The sequence below is a fragment of the Fusarium vanettenii genome, assembly GCF_000151355.1.
Source record: "Fusarium vanettenii 77-13-4 chromosome 6 genomic scaffold NECHAsca_20_chr6_4_0, whole genome shotgun sequence".
Lineage (NCBI taxonomy): Eukaryota > Fungi > Ascomycota > Sordariomycetes > Hypocreales > Nectriaceae > Fusarium > Fusarium vanettenii.
The window spans coordinates 2,106,210-2,119,814 of NW_003315865.1; the positions used below are offsets into that span (position 1 = coordinate 2,106,210).

Consider the following 13,605-nt stretch of genomic DNA (forward strand, 5'->3'; position numbering starts at 1 on the left):
TAAGCTATATTAATTTCGGCTTTAAATACCTTTTTATATTTATAATAACTATTCTACTTATAATTATACCTATAAGAAAGCTAATCTTATTAAAGTTATAGATATTATCTAATTAGATATTATACTTCGCGATTATATTTACTATAAGCTAAAATTAATTATAGATAATAATTAGATTTTTATACTTAGCTCTCTAATAATTATATTTCTAAAAAAAAATATATCTTAAGCTCTAGGTAACGTACTTGATAAGCAAGTGAGCCAGTCAAGCAAGTGTGCCAAAAATCCCTCAACCTACATCCTCTCCATTTGATCAATTAATTCTCAACCACCCAGCATGTCACAGTCTAATTGTGAGGCTAGAATGCTTCTTGCCCTTCGGGCCCTTCAAAATAACCCAAAACTAAGCCTCCGACGCGCCGCAGATACATATGAGGTTAATCGAATGACATTACGTCGCCGACAGCACGGCATTCAATCTCGACGCGATACTATCCAGAAATCACGTCGGCTATCTAATCTAGAGGAAGAGATCATTATTTACTTTATTCTCGACCTAGATTCGCGAGGATTTCCTCCCCGGCTACGTGCTGTTAAAGATATGGCTGATCAACTGCTTGCCGACCGCGACGCGTCACCGGTTGGCACGCGTTGGGCTCATAACTTCGTCAAGCGACACCCAGACCTTAAGACGCGTTTCTTTCGTAAATACGACTATCAGAGAGCCAAATGCGAAGATCCAACCATTATCCGCGATTGGTTTCGGCTTGTGGCGAATACAATCGCGAAGTACGGCATCCGATCAGATGATCTCTATAACTTTGATGAGACTGGCTTTCTTATGGGCATGATTGCAAGCGGAATGGTTGTCACAGGTGCAGAAAGGCGTTCAAAGCCGAAATCAGTGCAGCCTGGAAACCGGGAATGGATTACAGTCATTCAAGCGATTAATGCGGAAGGCCAGGCGATCCAGCCGTTCATCATCGGTGCGGGCCAATATCACCTCGCCAACTGGTACCGAGAAAGCAACCTCCCGGGCGATTGGGCCATTGCGACGACCCAAAATGGCTGGACCGATAATGAGACTGGTCTAGAGTGGCTAAAGCACTTTGACCGGTGTACAGCTAAGCGATCAAATAGTCGCTATCGTCTCTTAATCCTTGATGGCCACGAAAGTCACCACTCCATCGAATTCGAGAGATATTGTGAGGAAAAGAAGATCATCCGGCTTTGTATGCCACCTCATTCCTCTCATCTGCTCCAGCCCCTTGACGTCGGGTGCTTTAGCGTGCTGAAGAAGGCTTATGGTCGAGAAATAGAGCATCTGATCAGATGTTCTATAACCCACGTTTCAAAGACGGAGTTCTTTCCGGCCTTCCACGCCGCACACAAGGCCACTATGACGGAAAGAAATATCAGGGGGGCTTTCAAAGGAGCTGGGCTTGTTCCTCTTGACCCAGAAACTGTGATCTCAAAGCTTGATGTTCAGCTACGGACGCCAACGCCGGTTGAGGAGGCAGCTGAGCCGTCGACCCCTTGGGCTTCAAGGACCCCAAAGACCGTGATTGAGGCCGGATCTCAGTCTGAATACCTCGAAAGGCGGATCAGAAGGCATCAAAGTAGCTCCCCAGAGTCAATTTTAGAGGCTCTACAGTCTCTTGCGAAGGGAACAAAGGCTGTTATGCATCGGGTTGCCTTATTGACCGCTGAGAACAAAGACCTTCGAGAGGCAAATAAGATACTAAGCCGGCGGCGGAGGGCAAAAAGGACTAGACTGCAGAAAAGAGGGGTAATGACGGTAGAAGAAGGAAGGCAAGCAATTGATCAAATGGATGTGGATGCGCAGGTAGTGGCCGAATCGTCGAGGAGTGGTGGTCGAGGAAGGTCGGTCGGACCGGGTGTTCGGCGCTGTGGTGTATGCGGCAAGCCCGGCCATAATGCAAGGACCTGTCAGGTAGTGATTGAGACATCTGGGGAAGGGTATAGTGAGTAGTTTTAATTGATTAAATGGTTTATGGTGTTTTTATTGCGATTTCTATCTAGAGGGGGAGGGGAAAGTGGCACACTTGCTTGACTGGCTCACTTGCTTATCAAGTACGTTATTACTTAATAAAGTTTAAAGCCTAATATATATTAATTAGTAATATATTATAGTTAATAAGTAATTAATTAGCTATATCTTTTATATTATATAGCTAGGGGGGGAATCCTCGGGAATCTAGGTTAAGAATAAAATAAATAAGGATTTATTCCTTTAGATTAGATAACTTATATAATTTTATAATAATATCTCGCATAGAAAGAATACCTTTTTGCCGGCGCTATAATATTATATAATTAATATTATAGATCTCTATAGCGCATTAGAGGCTTAATTTTAGGTTATTTTAAAGGGCTTAAAGTATAAGAAATAATCTAGCTTTAATATTTAATTAAGGTATATTAAATTATAAAGGATTAATTAATTAAATAGAGATAATATAAGTTAAGGGATTTTTATTATACTCGCTTATCTATTATGCTCGCTTATTATATATATTATTTAAATTATATTATTATTTTATAACCCTTAAGATACCCTATAGGTATTTTAATAATTAAATTATTATTATATTTTTATTTTTTACTTACATTAATATTATAATAATCTTAAGCTACCCTATATATATATTTTAATAATAAAATTATTATTATAGATTTTTTTATTAATTATTATTACTATTATATAAGCTATAATATAACCTATAGGTACTTAAATATTATTATTATTATTATTATTATTAATCTTATTATTCTCTTTGTTTTTTCCTTAGTTAATTAACTAACTAAAAACTAACTAAGAATAACTTAGTTTTTTTTAGTTTTAGTTTTTAATTTCGCTTAGTAATCTTAGTTTTAGTTTTTAATAATTAACTAATAGTTTTTTAACTAAGGAGTTAATTAACTATTAGTTAATTAACTAAGGAGTTAAAAAACTAATAGTTAATTAACTATTAGTTAAATAACTATTAGTTAAAAAACTTTTAGTTAAAACTAACAATTAGTTACTAATTTGCAACCCTGCTGATGTGTCTCTGCACAGAGATATCGACCGTACGAGATTTCTTCGGTTTGATCGTCCCCTGGACCGCCTATGGGGACTGGGTGCCTGAATTCAACCTTGGGGAAGGACTTGTGCTCGTAGTAATCTCCACGGCACCACTTCCACCCTTTTGGGAGGTTATCCTTTTCCCCCATGAAGCGTGTTTTATAATGATACGCATCATTCTGAGATGGAATGAGACGCCCAGGCGATTTTGGCGTTTCACTGGTGTACCATGTGAGTGTCGGTATCACTCGAGATATGGCGTTGGGTTGGTTGAGTCTCCTCCTGACTCCTCCGGCCAGTCTTCCTTTCCACCCGGCCCACGTCCAGCTTGGCGGGCAAGCTGTATCCTGACGCGCCCCCTTGCGGCGACGTAGACCACAGTTCAAGGCATGCCACGCCAGAAAGGTGTCGAAGAAGTACACGGGCAGCCCGTAGATGAAGCCGCGAGGGAAGGCTTGCTGCATGACGCTGAATGTACTGGAAATGGCATTCATTACATCCTCTTCAAAGGTGAGTGATCGTTGGTTGTAGATGGAAATCAGGTCGGCAAAGAGGCGCAGATTCGGAGCCCTGGATAGTTCAAGTGCATTGAATGTTTGAAGGCTGTTACCATAAGCCTGCAGCAGGGGAGCTGAACCTGCTTTATCGGGTGCCTCGTCGATGTCTTCAGAAAAGGTGCAGCACTGGCATGTCCACCTCACAGTATTGTCGTAAAATGTGATCTTTCTTCGCGCGAAGATACTCTCTTGAAAGGCCCAGCCACGGGTCGTCCAAGGAGCTGTAGCACGGTACGGAAGTCCTTTGACAGTGAAGCGTGTCTCGGGTGTTAACTGGAGAATAGGCTTAAGAAGCCTTGGCCGGGACAGACCACGCAGACCGGCTTCTGCGTCTTGTCCGTCTACTGCGACCAGAACGAGGGTGGCATTGTCGTAGATGGCTGCCATCTGGTTGATCTGTTGACCACAAGAGACTGGGTCGTCCTGGATGATGCAGAGGGAATCGATCCATAGGTAGCGCTCCTCCAGTAAGGGCACTAGCTTTATGGAATCCATAATGGTGGTCGGGATCTGACTCCCAAGCCGCTCTAGGGAATGATGCTGTCGTAGGAGGTCTATATTGGCTCGAGTTGTCTTGAGCATGGGTGCTTGGCCCCAGACGTAGCTCAAAGCGACATATTCCATGCCGTCTGCCGGCTCAACAAGACACATTTGCTTGGTATCAATAAGAAACGAGAGCGGACGGCGGAGACGCGTGCTTTTGTCCTGGCACTTGCTTCCGTGATACTTGTTGCAGTCTCGCTTCCACTTGAGTATCAGAGCTGGATCGATGAAATGATCCAAGGGCCGTTCTAGAGGAATGCTGGGGTTGTGAGAGAGATCGTTGATGAGCAGAAGCTGCGGCGCTCGCAGAATCTAATTCCCATCATAGAAGTTCTGAAGCAGCACCACTTCGCTTCCTACGGATAACTGAACGCCTGTGTGATTCTTTATCGAGTAGTCCATAGCATTCAAGTCGACGTTTAGTTTTAGAAGGGCCTCCGGGAAGCCGAGATGAACTTGGCATCCATTGTATACCTCGGCGGCTTCAAGCTTCCAAGTTCGGCGCTCTCGAGTGTACTCTGAAGGGGCAGCTAGTTTCTTTTCGTTGAGGGTTCTCACTTCCTCGGCTGCCTCGAGGAAAGCCTGGCAGAACTTGCACTCGAGGGTTACACTTTGGTCTGATGCAGTTGCTCCGGGACTCTCCGGCATGGCTGGATAGTTCTTTGCGATGGTGTTGTGTTTATGTTGCTTTCAAAATTTAGGCGGTTAATGAAACAAAGACTGGTTGCCTTCTGTATCAGGTGACGTGTTGGCCTGAAGTTGGCCGGGGACATGCAGCCAACGCTCCTGGCGGTTAAGGACTGTCACAACTGACAAGTCGGTCACATTTGCAATTACAAGGATCATCCGGCTACTACTCGAGAAGTCACTTCTCCCAGGCATGTTGTGAAGTTAGGTTCATCATATGTGGGATCATACCAACCTACTTAATTAATGAGGGTGTAGGTATCAAATAATAAACGTACAGTTCATAAACCAGATACAAACACCTAGCTTCTACTATAGACAGTCATAATTGACCCGACATTAGCAATAACATTACCGATCCGATCATGAACCATTATGCATTACGATTCAGTAACTCGGGGCTCTACCCGCACCCAGAGCTCGGATTGCGAAAAGATGCCACAGTTAAAAACTTTCCAAGGCTTTGTAGGATCACAGATGGAAAATTCAAACTGTCGGAGCAACTTGACGTCAAATGTTAGCAGGAGTGGGTTATGAATGGGGGAGTTAGAGCATACTCACCTCGACGTAGATCTTGTTCAGCTCCATGAGAGCCACCGGTCGCCCCAGACACTGCCACCGTCCGTAACTAAAAATGAGATCAAGCGCGCTCTCCATCTCCTTGATTTTTTCAGGCGGACTCTCAATCCATCGCTCGGGGCGGAACTCGCCGGCGTCGGGTCCCCATATGTCCTCACGGCGGAAGATGCCCCAGGCACAGTATCCGACACTTGTCCCACCGGGGATGAATTGACCTTTCCAAGTATCTCCTTGTGGTGGAACCTCTTTTGACATGAGACCGGCGACGGGAGGAAAGATGCGGAGGCCTTCTTTGATGACGGCTTGGAGGTAGGGTAGGTCGCGACCGATGGAATCTGGGATGATTGGCTCCGAGTATGAGGTCTTGGAGATTTCGGTGCGTAGTTTGTTGTACACGTGGGGGCTAGTGATGATATGAAGCATGGTTGAACGGATGGCCGTGGCGGTGGTATCAGAACCGGCGATACTGAAGTGGCATTGTAAGGGATTGCTCGAGGTGAATGCGGACGCAGTGACTTACATCTGGAGAAGGATCTCCGACTCGGCCTCTTTTTGGGTGAGTCCATGAGCGACAAAGGACCCAAGCATGTCCTTCCGGACCTTTTTGTCAGGTCCAAACCTTTCGGCAGTGATTGCTTTGGCGATGCTTGGAGATCATTAGTCTGCTGTTGTACCAGGGCACCGCAATAACTCACCCCATTACCCTGCCAAACCCAAGTCGATCCTTTTCAGACGGCAAAAGGCTCTTGAAAATCGGAGAGCTCAAGACCTTGACCAGCCATGGAACAACAGTAGTCACCATGACCATGGGCAGTGTCTCCTCGGTGGTCTTGATGTACTCGTACACATCCGAGTCTGTCTCCAAGAAGCCAAACGGTTCGCCAAAAGCCAAGTCAGAGAGGACGTCCAGAGTAAAAAACTGGGCGCGGCGGCCTAAATCGACTGGCTTCTTCTCGTCGGCGTATTTTCGCAGGAGCTTGATGAATGCGAGGATATTCTTGTCGATCTTGGGTTCCAGGTTCTCGACTTCGCGACCGCCATACTGTAACTGTCAGCTCGTGCGCGAGGGCATTATCTAGGTAACGTACTCCTGCAGACATCTTGGACCGCAGCTTGAAGTGTTCGTCCTCGTCCCTCCACGAGAGGATGTTGTTGTTGGCCGGGTCGAAGCGCATGCCATCGTACCAAGGAGAGCGCCGGTATTCGGTTCTAACGTTGAGGATGTGCTTCATGAGGTCGGGATCGTCGGTAAGGAGATCGTTGGGACTGACGCGAGCGATAGAACCTGCGACACATTATTAGCATTCATTGAAGCGCAATTGACTGCTAAAGCCACTGTTAGAGAAATGCGACGCAACTGACCATACTTCTTGGTAACCTCCCAAAAGTCCAGGTATGCTCTACCGCTGCCGACCGTCCTGATGAGCCACCATTTCGAGAATCCAGCGAGACGAGGTCCTTTGAAGGCGCGAAGACGATTGTACTGCCTCCATGTTGAAATGCCCGACCAGAAGATCAAGACTCCGACCAACAACCCAGCGATGGCAATTGACGGGCGCACACCATCGAAAAGACCCCGCAATCCGTCGACCGAGCTCATCATGGGAACTGTTTCTCGCAGTGGAGATACAGGGCTGATGGTTCTATCCCCAGGTCACGAGCTGGAGAAGCTGAGCCGAGAAAGCCAAGAAAGAGAAGGATTGCTCTCCTCCCATGACGGATTAATGAATACTAATCCTCTGGTTACATTCGCACAGCTGGAATGTCTTAGCGTGGGACTTGCCCATCACTTGATGGAGATCCCCTCGCCGAACGAGCCGCCATCACAAACTTGAGCGCCCCGATAGGACGGAAGACCTTTACTAGATCAACCCGCTAATGGCCTCTAGAACGCCCTAGATCGGGAAGAGGCCCAGGCGCCGGCGGTGCGTGCCGCTCAAGCCTTTCGTTAGCGTGAGCCACAGTGGAATGTCCTTCTGCGAATGGCTGGCCTGGAGGTCTAGATGTGGCAACGCTTCCCCGGGGACAGGGGAGCTCGATGGGTAGATATTGGCCGTGGACGCATTCAACTCTTCTGTCACGAACGATTCTCCTTCCCTGTAGAGGCATTCCTCCGGATATGAAGAGCAGCCTCGGCTTGCATCGAACGCGTCAGTGAAGCCCCTCTCTGCGACCGTCTTCATCGTACGTCTTTGAGAGGCGCGGATAATTAAACATCCCATCTAGTGAAGGAACCCTAGGGCCACGGTTATTCCAGTAGTGAAGGATAACCCGGGTCTAGCACCCAAACGGTTCGTTTATTAGCATTACAGTACTTGCTTGCACACTGGATCGATCGCGTGAGGGGAGGAAATCTTGACCTCTTTTGCTCTTTGTTGCGATCTGACATTGACACGGCGATAGACGAACGCACGACCGAGTAGATTGGCTGTCGACTTTGATCTTTTCTTTGATCGTTTGACCCCGCGATTTCGCCATGACGGGCACGCCTGAGTCGGGGAGGAAGGGGAGTCAAGAGGGTAGTCCCAAGCCTGAGCGACGACAAGCTGCCACCACCGAGGATGAGCCTATCGAGGCCGAGGTGAGAGTGAACGCACCGTATTGATAAGAGTGGACACTGAGAAAGCAATCCCAGGAGCATGAAGAAATTGATGATAACGATTCGGCACTGGGCGTAAGTGAAGTCTTGACTGGCCAGGGTCAGCGTCACGTTTGGTGCTGATCTTCACGTGCAGGATGATGCTGCCAGCTCTACGGCATCGATGCGATCCAGCATTCTTCAGTATCGTACCGAGAATGGACGAACTTATCATTCCTTCAGAGAGTCGAGTGAGTTTGCCAAATACTCATGAGAGAACGATGAGCTGACTTTTTGCTTCAAGTCAATTACGTACTCCCCAACGATTCGGTAAGAGTGACAAGGGTCAATCTCGATGCGCGTCTTGGTTCATGGTGCTAATCGCTTGGCATGCAACCAGTCTGAGCAAGAACGTCTAGGTTAGTGTCGTGATGATGTTGCATTGGGGATCTCGCTAACTTGTGTTAGATCTTCAGCATCATTTGTTCACGCTTACCCTTGGAGGGAAGCTGTACTTGAGTCCGATTGGTAAAGACGAAAGGCCTATTCGGCGATGTCTGGATGCTGGTACTGGAACTGGTGTTTGGGCTATTGACTTTGGTAGGTATCTCTCATTGAAGTTGGACATTGCTGACCTTTGAACAGCGGATGAGCACCCCGAGGCAGAGGTATAACTCGACACCCCAGGATTCATGATGAACTCAAGATTGACACTTGCTAGGTCATTGGCATTGATCTCAGTCCTATCCAACCAACCTTGTACGTCTCCCCTCACATAAGATCACAATGAGATACCCACTCACCAACCCAGCCTCCCCGCCAACCTCTCATTTCAAGTCGACGACCTCGAAGACGAATGGACCTACAGCTACAAGTTCGACTTTATCTACGGCCGCATGCTCGTTGGTTCCATCGGCGACTGGCCCAAATTCTTCAAGCAAAGCTTCGACAATCTCAACCCCGGAGGATGGGTCGAGTGTCAAGACATAACCTTTCCCGCAGAATGCGACGACGACACGCTCAAGAAGGGATCCTACATTGACCAATGGTCCAGTCTCATGATTGAGGCGACAAACGTCTTTGGCCGTGGTGCGCAGAGCGCAAAGAAGTACAAGCAGCAGATGATTGATGCTGGGTTCGTCAATGTCACCGAGGTGATTTACAGGTGGCCTACGAACCGGTGGCCTGCGGATCCGTACTACAAAGAGCTGGGCTTTTGGTCTTGTCACAATATCGCTGGAGAGTTGTCGGGTCTTTCCATGGCGCTGTTTACGCGTGCTTTGGGATGGAGTTCTGAGCAGGTAGAGGTGTTTTTGACGAATGTGAGGACGGATATGAAGGACAGACGGATCCACGCTTGGTGGCCCATGTAAGTGACCTGTGTCGATTGTGGTTGAAGACTGCTGACTTTTATAGACACGTTGTATATGGACAGAAGCCAGAAGAAGCTTGAGACTTGTCTCAAGATGTCACGAATTGCAATGATAACAGATTGGAGGGTTTTTGTTCCCGGCTGATCCGGGCTAGCCATGTTATATTCTTTTTAAATCACAACTGTCCTTTCTCTGTCGGATGGCCTAGATCCTCCGTGCCTCCGCGCCCCCATCCTTGAAACGCATCTTGTCTCTTACTTGATCCCGTCTAGCTGCTTCGTCTAGCTGTCCTCTTTGGTCTTCTTCAACAGAGCCAAGGCCACTATTTTATCTCCGGTCATGGCCGAGCTGTCCCGAGATTGGAATCAGACCAGGATGTGTCAAGCTGAAAAAGCCCCAGCTGTCACTTTAAATCTCTCAGCCCGTCCCTCACACATACTTTTTTTTTTTCTTATCAATCTGATAATCTACATGACTCCATCACCAACCATGGAGCAAGAAAGCGAAATTCCGACTTTTAGGATCGACCTCGCCCGATCACCCGAGGATCGATATGTAGACGTCGCTGCTACATTTGGACCTCGAATTCGTACTCTTGGCCATGTTTTTGACGAGCTGCTCGAGTCGATGCTGGGTTCCAAGTGGCTTGCCCGGATCGCCAAATTTCTCGCCAGGGTGTTTCTCCGACGCGTGCACGATGAAGAGGAAACACGTGAGATAAGAGGATTCGTCAAGGTCGCTCGGTGCGATCTCTTTCTCGTGGTGGCGCTCAACGTGTTTCTGGATGTCATGATGGGCTGCACAGCTGGATGCGTCAAGGTCAAGGGGAAGCAAGTGCAGGATGAGCGACTGATGCACTTTCGCACTCTTGATTGGGGTTTGGATCCGTTGAGGGATTTGGTGGTTGTGCTCGAGTATGTAGACTCGTCCAAGGATCCAGATCATGTCATTGCCACATCGATTACATATGCTGGCTTCATGGGAGTGTTGACTGGAGTAAAGTATGTACTCTGTGCTTCAAAGGGTTCAGTGCTGACTTTGGTAAAGGGAGAATTTGTCCCTTTCTCTTAACTATCGACCGTTGCATCTTTGCGACAACTCTCACCTTAAGAAGCATCAGCTTCTTGTTATCCTTGGCTTCCGACCTTCTGTGTCTTCTATCCTACGACACACACTTTTCAACCAGCAAAAAACAGAGGCACCATCTTCTCTCGTGGAAAGCGCCAAACAACTATCCAGTGTCCGGAGTGCACCGTGTTATCTTACCCTATGCGACGGAAACCACGCCGTCGTGATCGAAAAGGACCTCCTTACTGGTCGTCTCCGAGAAAATGACCGCTTCATCGTACAGACAAACCACGACTCATGTGATGCTACAAGATGCGGCACAGAACTACGCTCCGAACCAGTAACTCCTCATCCAGAACTCTGGCTCCGAGATTCCAACGACCGCATGGACGTCATCAGCGACAAGTGGAGTGACCACTGCAGCACGGAAGCTTCAAGCGATGATGAGGCTGTTGTCGTGGATGACAACAAGAGCTCTGTCAAGCAGGAGACTCTTCGGGAGTGGATGATGGATAAGAGGATTTCGAACGGGTTTACGCATTTTGCTTGTATTATGGATCCGGCTACCGGGAGGGTGCCTTGGTTGAGGAGGGGACCTGCTCCTGAGGTCAAGGTGGTTGAGGATGCCGCCAAGGAGTAGTGTTTTTATGCCATATGTATAGATAAAACTGTACCTAGATACATTTTATACGAATAATACTTTTAGAAAGTGAGTATTTGCTGTGAGTTTGCTTGAATGAAGCGTCTCATTGAGCGGCAATATCAACCAGTAGCCAGACACAGTGAGTGGTAGACTATTTCGTGACATGCTGACGTCGAATATTGCCATTGTATATACTTTAAACACTGTCCAAGATAGGTACTCTAACTTTTATTGGGCCTATCAGGAAGGAAGATCGGCAATCGTAGTGAGTGAAGAACACTTTCACCTTAGTCGGCCATATAGAGACGGATGGCTCAACAATAACGACTGCCACCTGCACTCATCCATATGAGCAGTATACGGACTGTTAACTACATAGGCAATACTGCACATGTGAAATACGAAAATATCGTCTCATTCAAAAGAATATCGTAAAGGCTCACCAGGTTGACTTGAATTTGCTCAAACTCATGTCACACTTGGACACCCTCTAGGGTATCAGACTCCTCCCAGTAAGTGAGAACGATAAGCTGACGGATCCTTTCCATGAGTTTGCCGAGTGGCTATGCTGTCTCGTGAAATGAAGAGTTTTATTACAATCACAAGATGATGACGATCATCACGGACATCCGGCACGGACTTATAAACTCTACCATGAGGGATTCGAATATCCTGTGATGGAATCAAAACTCAATACTCACACAAAACCTCAAGCACTGCCTCACACTAACACAGAAACCTTTTGTGAATCTCATGTTTTGTCGCACTTGAGTCGAGTCGCTGGCCTGCCCCTTTCCGCAACTCCCGGACTTGTCCACCCGTCGCACGGGTTTCCTGTTAGAGTAATTTCGCCCCTTGAAAAAACACAGCCTCTGCTCCGCCTCACAAACACGTCAGATCAAAGCTTGTTTTATGGACTTGGTCTTCCGCCTTCGGCATTTTGCATTCTCCGCGGTCCTTGTCATGGATGTCAAGACGCCGTTTGAACATGGCCAATGACGTCACGCCATAAACATGGTTGATGTGCAGCATCAAGATGTGGGAAATAAGCTTAATTAATAAACGGCAGGGGACTACAGCCACTAGAGCTAGTTCAGGCAGGAAGCTGTCTTTTCCTCTGCCAGCTTCTCCATGTCCTCCTTGTCAAGACGGAGGTAGGCTATCGGATCCATGACCTTTGCCCCCAGGCTCTGGTAGAACTGCAGAGCTCGGTGGTTATCCTTGTAGCACTGCCACTCCATCCGAGAGCAACCCAGCTCATTGGCCTCCTTTGCGATGGCCTGGATGAGATCCCGCGCGTAGCCCCTGCGGCGGTACTCTGGGGCCACGTAGAGATCTTCCAGGCAGACTCCCGATCGGCCAAGCCAGGCTGCAAACGTGAGGAAGTAGGTTGCCATGCCGGCGATGCCTTCTGGTGCCACGGCGAGGATGATTTTAGTGAAGCGGCCACGGGGGTTGGACGTGTCTGAGTCTCCAAAGTCGAGGTTGTCGAGGAGGTCTTGCTCGGTTGCTTTCACATTGGAGGCAGCACATTGCTCAGCAGCAGTTGCACGCATCATGCCGAGGATAATCGGAACATCTTGGAATTACATGAGTTGGTGTCGGAAGTTTTGATGGCTGTCTACTGTACCTTGGCGTGTTGCGGGTCGGATAACAAGGTTGCTCGACATGTTGTGAAATTACAGATGATGAACAACGGTACAGTAAACAAATTGGGCGGCTCCGTTCTACCAATACGAAACGTTGAATGTCACTGGCGCCCTGCAACTGACACTTGGGCAGAAAGCCGCACATTGTGGGACCTGGAGTTAATCACGCCGCGTCACCGACATACCAAGGGAGGCTGTGCTGAATTAGCGTGAGGGGACGAGAAAGCTCGTGTCTCAGCAGGCAGGGCAGTCCGAATGGCAAAAGAGAAACAGACAAAAGAGATTGTGATTGCCCAAGCTCCGCCCCCGTCTCGTGTCGCGTATCAGGCCGTCTTGTGCGACCCAGAGACAAGATGAATTTGAGAGCAACCTGTTAGGTACTTCCATCTAGCGCCAGAGGAGACATAATAAGCTTAAAAAGAAGTGGCGGGACCCACGGGCTTTGACATCGTCTCTGCTGGGTCTTGGCCAAGGTCGCTGGAGTGATTGGTCTTGGCGGTAATGGCCACATCATGACGAATGACCATTGTCTATCTGTTTATTGCCACTGGAACGTGTCATTTTAGAGGTAGTGATTGTTTTTGACAGTGTAGATGTCATTGAACAGTTGAGAGAACCTTACAGATGCGGTGCTTACCCGTGGGGACATCGCGTTATATGCCTCAGTTGGGCTGTAGCCAGAGCCGTGAGTATCCATAAGTTCAAAGTAATCAGTACTTTTGCACAATTCGCCCGGTAGAGCAGGAGAGAGAGAGAGACCTTGCCAAGATTTTGGACCACCCCTCACGGTCCACGCCGTGATCTGCTCTCCCAGAAACCAGAATTGATTGAGTCCCCGTA

At 47.8% G+C, this 13,605-nt stretch overlaps 5 protein-coding genes across 5 annotated transcripts; 2 read left to right on the plus strand and 3 right to left on the minus strand.

Annotated features, from left to right (window-relative positions):
- Positions 1-2,569: 2,569 nt before the first annotated feature.
- Positions 2,570-4,836, minus strand: NECHADRAFT_82040 (uncharacterized protein; the record flags this gene model as incomplete). The annotated part of the gene is made up of 5 exons (XM_003045315.1): positions 2,570-2,579; positions 2,632-2,654; positions 2,838-2,846; positions 3,049-4,500; positions 4,549-4,836. The coding sequence occupies 5 exons, from the start codon at positions 4,834-4,836 to the stop codon at positions 2,570-2,572; spliced, it is 1,782 nt and encodes a 593-aa protein (XP_003045361.1).
- Positions 4,837-5,421: 585 nt separating this feature from the next.
- Positions 5,422-7,054, minus strand: NECHADRAFT_43471 (uncharacterized protein; the record flags this gene model as incomplete). The annotated part of the gene is made up of 5 exons (XM_003045316.1): positions 5,422-5,920; positions 5,975-6,100; positions 6,150-6,496; positions 6,543-6,739; positions 6,817-7,054. The coding sequence occupies 5 exons, from the start codon at positions 7,052-7,054 to the stop codon at positions 5,422-5,424; spliced, it is 1,407 nt and encodes a 468-aa protein (XP_003045362.1).
- An 876-nt stretch (positions 7,055-7,930) lies between these two features.
- NECHADRAFT_94679 (uncharacterized protein) lies at positions 7,931-9,485 on the plus strand (the record flags this gene model as incomplete). Its single annotated transcript, XM_003044912.1, has 10 exons — positions 7,931-8,041; positions 8,090-8,128; positions 8,190-8,283; positions 8,337-8,362; positions 8,433-8,451; positions 8,501-8,632; positions 8,678-8,700; positions 8,754-8,791; positions 8,844-9,401; positions 9,449-9,485. 10 exons carry the CDS (start codon positions 7,931-7,933, stop codon positions 9,483-9,485), a joined length of 1,077 nt encoding a protein of 358 aa, XP_003044958.1.
- A 409-nt stretch (positions 9,486-9,894) lies between these two features.
- On the plus strand, positions 9,895-11,794 carry NECHADRAFT_82043 (uncharacterized protein; the record flags this gene model as incomplete). Its single annotated transcript, XM_003044913.1, has 6 exons — positions 9,895-10,406; positions 10,453-11,109; positions 11,184-11,195; positions 11,333-11,381; positions 11,611-11,628; positions 11,723-11,794. 6 exons carry the CDS (start codon positions 9,895-9,897, stop codon positions 11,792-11,794), a joined length of 1,320 nt encoding a protein of 439 aa, XP_003044959.1.
- A 410-nt stretch (positions 11,795-12,204) lies between these two features.
- On the minus strand, positions 12,205-12,786 carry NECHADRAFT_82044 (uncharacterized protein; the record flags this gene model as incomplete). Its single annotated transcript, XM_003045317.1, has 2 exons — positions 12,205-12,695; positions 12,747-12,786. 2 exons carry the CDS (start codon positions 12,784-12,786, stop codon positions 12,205-12,207), a joined length of 531 nt encoding a protein of 176 aa, XP_003045363.1.
- Between the last annotated feature and the right edge of the window lie 819 nt (positions 12,787-13,605).